This window comes from Sinocyclocheilus grahami, unplaced genomic scaffold, assembly GCF_001515645.1.
Source record: "Sinocyclocheilus grahami isolate Dianchi unplaced genomic scaffold, SAMN03320097.WGS_v1.1 scaffold269.1, whole genome shotgun sequence".
Classification (NCBI taxonomy): Eukaryota; Metazoa; Chordata; class Actinopteri; order Cypriniformes; family Cyprinidae; genus Sinocyclocheilus; species Sinocyclocheilus grahami.
Genome location: NW_015505448.1, coordinates 821,538 through 831,542, shown reverse-complemented (window position 1 = coordinate 831,542; position 10,005 = coordinate 821,538). Strand labels below are relative to the sequence as shown.

General features: G+C 35.7%; 3 protein-coding genes across 3 annotated transcripts in view; 1 reads left to right on the top strand and 2 right to left on the bottom strand.

The window, feature by feature from the left end:
- Positions 1-1,561, bottom strand: part of LOC107599618 (kinase suppressor of Ras 2-like) — a 94,573-nt gene extending 93,012 nt beyond the window's left edge. Inside the window, exon 1 of the mRNA XM_016291270.1 lies at positions 903-1,561. Within this exon, the coding sequence (XP_016146756.1) occupies positions 903-1,079 (177 nt within the window). The 5' untranslated portion in view covers positions 1,080-1,561. The remainder of the gene's footprint in view (positions 1-902) is intronic.
- Positions 1,562-2,894: 1,333 nt separating this feature from the next.
- Positions 2,895-7,326, top strand: LOC107599636 (replication factor C subunit 5-like). Its single transcript, XM_016291286.1, has 7 exons — positions 2,895-3,086; positions 3,647-3,726; positions 3,926-4,070; positions 4,468-4,597; positions 5,559-5,636; positions 6,149-6,203; positions 6,969-7,326. Exons 1-7 carry the CDS (start codon positions 2,895-2,897, stop codon positions 7,063-7,065), a joined length of 777 nt encoding a protein of 258 aa, XP_016146772.1. The 3' UTR covers positions 7,066-7,326.
- A 60-nt stretch (positions 7,327-7,386) lies between these two features.
- Positions 7,387-10,005, bottom strand: part of wsb2 (WD repeat and SOCS box containing 2) — a 9,124-nt gene continuing 6,505 nt past the window's right edge. Inside the window, exons 6-9 of the mRNA XM_016291269.1 lie at positions 9,049-9,239; positions 7,988-8,080; positions 7,753-7,866; positions 7,387-7,607 (exon numbers count right to left, since the gene is read on the bottom strand). Of these exons, the coding sequence (XP_016146755.1) occupies positions 7,406-7,607; positions 7,753-7,866; positions 7,988-8,080; positions 9,049-9,239 (600 nt within the window). The 3' untranslated portion in view covers positions 7,387-7,405. The remainder of the gene's footprint in view (positions 7,608-7,752; positions 7,867-7,987; positions 8,081-9,048; positions 9,240-10,005) is intronic.

The window sequence follows — 10,005 nt, the reverse complement described above, 5'->3', positions numbered from 1 at the left end:
ATTAGCAATTATTTTAAAACAACAAATAACGAATAGGCCTTTGTTATCTTATTTTACTTAGGCTTGTTTTAAAGAGTTGTTAAATGTCTCTGTGTAAACGCAAATTTTGTAGAATTTCGATGCTGTTTTGTTATAGCCTATCTGTTCTGTTGAAATCTCATCATTTGGCAACATGCTGTTCAAGGCAGTAAGCAACATGAGCTGCGAAAATTCAACAAAAGTAGCTCGAATCGAATCACTTCATTTAGAATAATCGCAATCGATTCCGATCCCACATAACTAAAGAAACAAAAAGAGTTAAAGACGTTCAAACAAAAAGCGTTACAACACTTCTCGTTCTCCCTTAAGTCTAATTGCCATCATTTTTAAAAAAGCATTATAGGCCACCCAGATCTAGCTATCGGGTCTTTGAAAAAAAAAACATATTTGGGCGACCACTACAGTAGCCTACTATAGCCAACACAAAATACTACCATCATATCAAAAGAAAATATCTGGGACATTAGGCTACCTCTGGTTGCATAACACAATTTAAAACAATCTCATGTTTATGTTGTACGAACGACCGTTTAAATGACGAGGAGGATTTAAAAACGAGGATATAAATTAATGTCAACAATAGGCCGCTTTCGCTGTCCATGTCAGCAGCGCGAGCGCACGAGCCACCTTCTTCACCACCTGCAGAATGCGCAAGCTCGCGCCTCTCACTGCAGCGCGAGCTTCTTCGTTTATTACGCCAGTACAGTCAATCCCCGAGATGCAACTTTAATTGAAGACACGATCAAAGATGCGAAATTGTTTAATGTGCATGCACGCGCGCACGCATCCACTCTCGTGGCATTTGTAGAAATGCTGGGGTGCAACATTTACATTTGGGCTCATTCAAATGGATGCTTGCTTACCTCCAGCGTTCGGATTTCTTTTTGTGTCAAGTCGTTGGATGTGGCACATTTAGTCCTCAGACCTTCCAAGCTGGAAATACTAATGTCTATCATGTTTTGCACCAGTTCGCACTGCTGCAAGGCTTTTTGCAAACTCAGATGATGCTCGTCGCTTTTGGTCATATTCTCCTCGTCCATAATTTGTGAGCAGCGGTCCGTCTCTTAACTGCAGGCTACTTTTTCGCTCAATCAATTTAGATACCACTTTGATAGTGCGTTCGTGAAAGCACGAATAATGGTGTGTGATCATGAAAAACTAGACTCTACTTGTAAGGCGATTCCATTGTTGATATTCTGATATCCTGACGGAGTTGTCATCAGGGTTGCACAGTTTATGTTTGATGCTCCTGCTTGACTCTACCATAATACACAGATACTGAAGGAAGGAAGGAAAAAATACAAATCAGATCCTCGCTGCGGTGGCATCAGCTAGATCCATTGCGCGCGTGAGAAATACAACACAAATTGAGACATCTTTGTCATAGATGATAAAGGAGAACGTTAGGTGTTATTTCTTAAAGATAACGTCTGATTTGACTGCACGTATTCCCCTTCTGGACCATCATCAGCTGCATCCCGGCGCTCCCCCATCACACCGACATGTTCGCGTCAATCAAATTCACAGCATCAGCATCAGCATCGCATCGCCGACACAAGCAGGGGAGAGAGTTCTCGCGAGATAAGCATCAATGCAGTGAGCTCACTGTTTGAACTCGGAGAACCTTTTTTTAATCAAACCACTGTTTTATATGCTCAAGTTCTATAAAAAGTAGTTGAACTGCCTGTCAAATGAAAGTTGCCCCACTGCATTTCCAAGTGCAGCCTATACTTTAAAATTGATAAGCATCATCTTCACCTATCAATGTTACACTCTAAAAAATGCTGGGTTAAATACAACCCAGTGCTGGGTAAAATTGGGTTGTTTTGACCCAGCGGTTGGGTTACTACCCAGAAGGTTGGGTTAAACATTTAACCCAACCGCTGGGTCAACACAGCCCAATTGCTGGGTTTGACCCTATTTTACCCAGCACTGGGTTGTATTTAACCCAGCATTTTTTAGAGTGTAGAATATACAGCAATATAAACTGCAGATCAGGTGCATCCATTTAAAATAATAATAATAATAATAATAATATGACTAAGATGGTTTACTCGTTTTAGATGGTTTGCACTGGTCTAACAGCCACAGACCAACCTAGTAGACCAGCCAAGACCAGCAAACCAGCCCAGGCCATACATACCATTACTTTTTTACCTCTGTTTTTTAAGTATCTAATTTTAATTTCCACTGCAGACCTGTATAATATAATTTTCATTGTATACTTGTATAAAATATGGCTGGAATGACAACAAACACATCTTGTCTTGATTCGAATAAGCAACACTTAATAAAAATCCCCCCTGCTAAAGCTTTGTGCTTTATCATTTTGCGTGAACACTTAGCCTAAATACTTACAGTAGCAGCTCCAATATCGTATTATGTGATTATGATTGGATATTTTTTTAAAGGTTTTAGGTTGATTTTGACAAAGCATCTGATTTAATGAAAGAAAAACTGTGCTTTATTTTAGGTTTTAAAATGTAAGAATGTCTATTCTGGATATCTTAATGGTTAATAATCACTTTTTTTATGTTATTATTATTTTAATTTCATTCCTTTTATATTCTTCATTTCAAATATTTGTATTATTTAAAGTAATAATTATTTTATTTTGAGACATGAATAAGCATTGTGATTGGAATAAAATATTTAAAGAGTTTAAATATCTATTTAGTATCTAGTATCTATTTTTAATTATTACTATTTCATATATTTTATTATTTAAATTATTTTTGATTATATTTTGAAACATGAATGAGAGCAGTGTGATTGGGAAAAAATATTTAGAGTTAATTTTGTCAATATTTGTGATATTTAGGATAATAAATATCACAAATATTTAAAATGTAAGAATGCGTGTTCTGGATATCATAGATAAAGATCTATTCTTTATTATTATTATTGTTAAATGTAAGTTCATCAGTGAAGAACGATTGCCTCATCTGCTCTTCTATGGACCTCCAGGAACAGGAAAGACCTCTACTATACTAGCATGTGCTAAACAGCTGTACAAAGATAAAGAGTTCAACTCTATGGTCCTGGAGGTACTGTAGAAGTTTGTCTGCAGATGTTTTAAGAATGCACATGTTTGGTGAATTTCTCCCCATGCCAAAACATATGTGGTCATCCATTTAAAAGAATAGTTCACCCAAAAATGAAAATTAGCTGAAAGTTTACTCACCCTCAGGCCATCCAAGGTGATGAGTTTGTTTCTTCATCAGAACAGATTTGGAGAAATGTAGCATTGCATCACTTGCTCACCAATGGATCCTCTGCAGTGAATGGGTGCCGTCAGAATGAGAGTCTAAACGGGTGATAAAAACATCGCAATAATACACACGACTCCAGTCCATCAGTTAGCGTCTTGTGAAGTGAAAAGCTGCATGTTTGTAATGAACAAATCCATCGAGAAGTTTTTAACTTCAAAATCATTGCTTCCGGCTAAAATAGGGTCCTCTGTCTATAACATTGCTTCCTCCAAATCTGTTCCGATGAAGAAACAAACTGTTCTACATCTTGGATGGTCCTGAGGGTGAAATCTTCAGTAAAAAAAAAAAAAAAATTGTTTTTGTAATGCAAACTATTGTGTATTTTACTTCATCAGCTCAATGCGTCAGATGACCGTGGCATAGACGTGGTGAGGGGACCGATCCTCAGCTTTGCCAGCACACGAACCATCTTCAAGTAAGAACAGTACTCACCCTTACATCCCATGCATGAACAATTTGTATGATATAATATCTGTTCTCACATACAGCAATATATTACAGGTGTTTAAGAATGTCGTTTTCATGTAGCAACTATTGAATGACACCTGGCCTTTAGGTTGTTATTGCATTAAAATATTTACTGTTGTTGTAAAATAATTTACCGCTTCTTGTAGGAAAGGCTTTAAGTTGGTGATCCTGGACGAGGCGGATGCTATGACCCAGGATGCACAGAATGCTTTAAGGAGAGGTAGTGTACCATCTGCCCCTCTATCAGCTCACCTGCTGAGCCCCCAAATGGCCCGATGGCTGAAGAATAAGGTTCTGCCATTTCACTGTCCACAGTGAGACATGAATGAGAGCTGTGTGATTATGATTGGACATTTTTTTTAAAGGTTTTAGGTTGATTTTGACAAAGCATCTGATTTAATGAAAGAAAAACTGTGCTTTATTTTAGGTTTTAAAATGTAAGAATGTCTATTCTGGATATCTTAATAGTTAATAATCACTTTTTTTATGTTATTATTATTTTAATTTCATTCCTTTTATATTCTTCATTTCAAATATTTGTATTATTTAAAGTAATAATTATTTTATTTTGAGACATAAATAAGCATTGTGATTGGAATAAAATATTTAAAGAGTTTAAATATCATGTTGCTGCTGGTATGAAAAATATGAACTGAGAAATATCTGTAATGCGTGTTCTCATGTACAGAGTACCCATATGGCCTATGGGAAGGTGACGGAGGAGACGGTGTACACATGTACTGGACATCCTCTTAGATCAGACATCGCCAACATACTAGACTGGGCCCTCAATAAAGACTTCACCACTGCATATAAGCGTATCCTTTTTACTCTAGTGTTTGGTTAGTTATCCAAGCTTTACAGCTCATAATAGCACATGACCTTTTTTTGTTTTGTTTTGTTTTGTTTTTTTTGATAAGAAATGGGATCAAAGGTTCACTTTGGATGACAGCATCTACAAAACATCTGTTTGTAGATATTAATAATAATAACAACAATCAATAAATGAATAAAGTAAAATTTTTACATAAATCTATATTTACAAACATTTTATCCATATCAGGAAAATGACAACAGAGATTATGCTCAATGTATTCTAATCTGTTACATTTGTGGTTTATACATGTAATATTGTGACTATGTAAAATCAAACATAATATTTCTTTAATAATTATTACTATAGAAAAAGGAATTTAAAAAAAGAATTATATATATTCTAATTATATACAGTGGTGTGAAATTTTTTGCATGTCTGTCACACTTTAATGTTTCAGATCATCAAACAAATTTAAATATTAGTAAAAGATAACACAAGTGAACACAACATGCCGTTTTTAAATGAAGGTTTTTATTACTGGGTGTGGCTAGAGAAATTGAACTCAGGTGTGATAAACCACAGTTTTAACAGGGGGGCAAACACTTCTTCACACAGGGCCATGTAGTTTTGGATTTTGTTTTCCCTTAATAATAAAAACCTTCATTTAAAAACGGCATCTTTGACTAATATTTAAATTTGTTTGATGATCTGAAACATCAAAGTGTGACAAACATGCAAAAAAATAAGAAATCAGGAAGGGGGCCAACATTTTTTCACACCACTGTATGCTATTATGATTATGTATTTTATAAAAATTAAAAAAAGGTATTTTTAATATTGATATTTATAATTTAATAAACAATATTTTATTAATGATATTTAACCGTTTATACAGGAATAGGAATTGTAAGTTGCTGATATTAGTTTATGACGTTTCCAAAGTCCTTATCTGGGTTCAACAGAAATTCTGCAGCTCAAAACTCTAAAAGGTCTGGCACTTCATGACATTTTAACTGAAGTTCATCTTCTCATTCACCGTGGTAAGACTACACTTGTAATCCAGCCTTGCGTGGCTCTATAATCAGTTCCTCTTCAAAATAACCAAAGCAGTGCAGAGTCTAGTTGAGGCCTGGAACGCCACACACAACCTATCACAACTTTGATATAGTGATGAGCTACATGTTTTCCCTGCCCTTGTTACCATGGAGATCCTTTTGTGGTTGTCATGGAAACCGGTTGTTCTTGTTTTTAAAGGACGCCTGTTAGAAGTAGCAGAGTGTAGCGTGCTTCACACACACACATGGAGAGAGAAAAAAAAACACTAAATATTACACTATTTTCAGAAACCAGACTGCAATAATGAGTAAAATGGCAAAACAATTTTTATCACACAGCATGCCAGGTTTTCTGTGGGTTTTTTAAATGTTTTAAAATAACAAAAAAAAATGTTTAGATAATTTTTAATCTGATTTGTTGGTCACACAATCAAAGTGTTGTTTGAGCACAGTTAGGTGGGTTAATTTGGCTCTAATGTTTTGTCTCTCTATTTCAGTGGACTTCCCACCCTCCATCCGCATGGGCTTGCTTATAAAGCTTGCAGATATTGAGTGAGTACATTCATTATGTCAAGTTATTTAGTAAATCAGTAGAGAAGTGTGTACACTGCTCTATTTATGACTGTTTGATTACTTAAATATGAATGAAGCAAACAGCACCACACTCACATTTACCTCATGGATACTTTTATCTACATGAACTCAACTCAGATTCACCTGATTAATATAAATATGCATTGGTCATTTGAGAATAACTATAAATATTGTACAACATATACAATCAAATTAATACTTTAATTCTGCAAGGATGCATTCAATTGGTCAAAAGTGACAGCAAAGTCATTTATAATATTTATATTTCAAATAAATGCTGTTCTTTTGAACTTCCTACTCAAAGAATCCTTCAAATGTATCACGTTTGCTCAAAAATATTAAGCAGCACAGCTGTTTTCAACATTGGTAATAATAATAATAAATGTTTCTTGAGCAGCAAATCTGCATATTAGAATGATTTCTGAAGGATCATGTGACACTGAAGACTGGAGTAATGATGCTGAAAATTCAGCTTTGCATTTTTTTTTAAATATATAAAAAAATAATATATTAGAACAGTTCTTTTAAATTGTATATTTCACAATATTGCTGTTTTTTACTGTATTTTTTTTAATCAAATGATTGCAGCCTTAGTGAGAATAAGAGACTTAAATACCATTAATAAATCATACCAACCCCAAACGTTTGAACGGTAGATTAATTTTATTATTATATGCTTGAGTGAGCATCGTCAACTTCTGTTCTTTCCTTTTTAACCAAAAGGTATCGTCTGGCCTCTGGAACCAATGAGAAGATCCAGCTGAGCTCAATGCTTGCAGCTTTCCAGGCTGTTAGAGACATCGTAGTCAGCGATGGATAGACCATTGGTTCACACTTTGAAAGGGTTATGTAACATAGATCCATGATGTCATGAGAGGAAGTTGTTTACTTCATATTGTTCTGACAAAAAAAAAAAAAAACTATGCGCAGAACCCTGTAATATTTTTGAAATGTTTATTTTTTTATGCTTGAAATAAAGCTCGTCTCAGTACTTTGTAAAAGAAATGCTTCATTTTCAAAGTAGTTATGTAAAAAATAAAGTCTTTAAATAAATATTTCAAGTCTTTGTTTTGAAAGCATAACCGTCTGGGGAAATTAGGCATCCTAGAAAATTATGCAACATTTAAAGCAAACATTTGACCCACAAACATTACTTATTTTCATCTGCAGTGTTCTTCACAATATACGATCTTTTGCTTTGGAACGTCCCTGTAAGTAAGGTATTCCAGGATTTTTTTCGGCAAGGGAAGAGCTTCCACCTGATAGGTTGAAATGGAGAATCTCAGGGCGATCCGGCACAAATGCTTAAGGCTCGGAACAAGATGAGGAACTCTCCAGAATTTTACATGTCCATCTCTGCACCTACAATCAAATATAAAGACGTTCTTAATATTTATTCCAGTATACAAGCAGGGGGGAAAAAACAGCCCCTAAAGTTTCTAGAGTAAACACTGAGCCGAAACTGATTATAAATGATGTTCCAACACAATTATGTGACTTGCAATACCCTGTAGCAATGACGCCCCCATGTGGATGGAAAGCACAGCACACGCCACTGGCTCGGTTGTGATCAGTGTCTGCAACTAGTTTATCTTGTTCCATATCCCAGATCCGTAACGCCCTGCAACACAGTACAGTCAGTGTCATCAGTAACACCAGAGAAAGGTGTGAGGTCACAAGGGTGACATCCGGTCATGTAGCTCTGAAGATCTCAGATCTCAAATGGATGGTTCACTGCTCACCTGTAGTCTTTGAAAGCCAGCAGCAGACCAACCGGAGAGAAGCTAAGAGATGTTAGTAGATTGTCACTTCTGTAAGCACACAGCTCACAGTTTCTGGAAAGAGAAGCAAGTATTTTTTACAACAATTTCCAACATACAGTTTATTCTGACGCATAGTTTACCCGAGTAATCCACACAACGCCAGTCCATCAATTAACATCCTGTGAAGTGAAAAGATATGTCACTGATATGTTTTTAACTTCAAAATGTTGAGTCCTCTATCCATAATCAGGGGTGCAGTAACGGGGGGAAGGTTAGGACGATTCTAAGGGCCTGACGAGGGAGAGGGGGCCCCGAACGCGATCGTGAAAAAGCCATCTCGTCTGAATCAGGAGAGAAATTGCACAGATCAAGCACCGTTTACAAGTGAACAGTTCTAAACAAATGTGTTGGTAAATTTTGACTTTTTTTTTTTTTTGACCTCGTATTTTGGCCAGAAGGGATGGTTTAAAGTTAAAACATCTTAATGATGGATTTGTTTGTTACAGCTTTTCACTTCACAAGGTGTTAACTGATGGACTGGAGTCGTGTGGATTATTTGCAGATTATAGTAATGTTTTTGCTGTTGGGACGCTCATTCTGACGGCACCCATTCACTGCAGAGGATCCATTGGCGAGCAAGTGATGTAATGCTAAATTTCTCTAAATCTGTTCTGATGAAGAAACAAACTCATCTATATCCTAAATGGCCTGACGGCAAGTAAATTTTCAGCCAGTTTTCTATTCTTTTAACCAAATTAGTTAGGAAATTGAACAATTTATGTATACATTTATAAACACAAATCATTCAGCATTTAATGTAAAAGTTTGCCCAAAAAATAAAATTCTGTGAACAAAAATATATTTTCTTTCTTCTGTGAAGCACAAAAGATGTTTAGCAGATCGTTTCCAATGTCCAGAACTTTTTGTCCCAAAAATGAAATGGTTTTATTTCTAATTTTCTTTATTTAAATAATTTTTTTAAATTATTCATTAAAAAAAACTACGATATGAGAAAGGAACAACTTAGTTGGCCATCATACTCTACTCTAGTCAGGAGATCTGCTGTATAGGGGTCCCACAGGTCCAGCCACCAGCCTGTGGTCGAATGATACGAAGCGATCGCGAGCAGCGCTCCGTCCTGGGAAAAGTCGCATGATGCCATGGTGCGCTCGTGGTCGTATGTAAGGTGTCTCATGAAGGTGTAGGACCGCAAGCTCCACAAATACACCTTCTGTTGGGAAGAAGACATTCAGACAATGTAACACAGTGTTATTATTTTATCTGCATACATGATATCCTGTTCCTGTTGCAGAAAGCAAAAGTCTCTCTGATTATATAACTAAACCCTTTATATAACTACTAGAAGACATCCTAGCAGAGTAACCACAGCTTCAGCACATTAACTACTGTATGAAAGTGTTCAAATACTCTTTGCCTTCATTTTGAACAGTTTAGCTATTACTATTATTTATTATACAAAAAAAAAACGTATTTGATACTTATTGAATAAAAATCTTATTGGATATTTAGTTATTTAAGGCAAACACATACAGTTTTAATTGTCCAAATGCTTTTGGGGTCACTGCAGCATTGTTGTTAACTGAAATAAAATGTAAAAAATGTATGTGTGTGTGTGTATAAATATACAGTATATATATATATATATATATATATATATATGTATATGTATATACATATATATACAGTATCTCACAGAAGTGAGTACACCCCTTACATTTTATTATATCTTTTCATGTGACAACACTGAAGAAATGACACTTTGCTACAATGTAAAGTAGTGAGTGTACAGCTTGTATAACAGTGTACATTTGCTGTCCCCTCAAAATAACTCAACACACAGCCATTAATATCTAAACCGCTGGCCACAAAAGTGAGTACACCCCTAAGTGAAAATGTCCAAATTGGGCCCAAAGTGTCAATATTTTGTGTGGCCACCATTATTTTCCAGCACTGCCTTAACCCTCTTGGGCATGGAG

Excerpts from the sequence above, each read along its gene's own strand:
- LOC107599636 (XM_016291286.1), top strand. The coding sequence starts at position 2,895 with ATGCGTGTTCTGGATATCATAGATAAAGATCTATTCTTTATTATTATT. Across the intron at positions 3,727-3,925 it reads AGCACACGAACCATCTTCAA|GAAAGGCTTTAAGTTGGTGA; the intron begins GTAAGAACAGTA and ends CGCTTCTTGTAG. Across the intron at positions 6,204-6,968 it reads ATAAAGCTTGCAGATATTGA|GTATCGTCTGGCCTCTGGAA; the intron begins GTGAGTACATTC and ends TTTAACCAAAAG.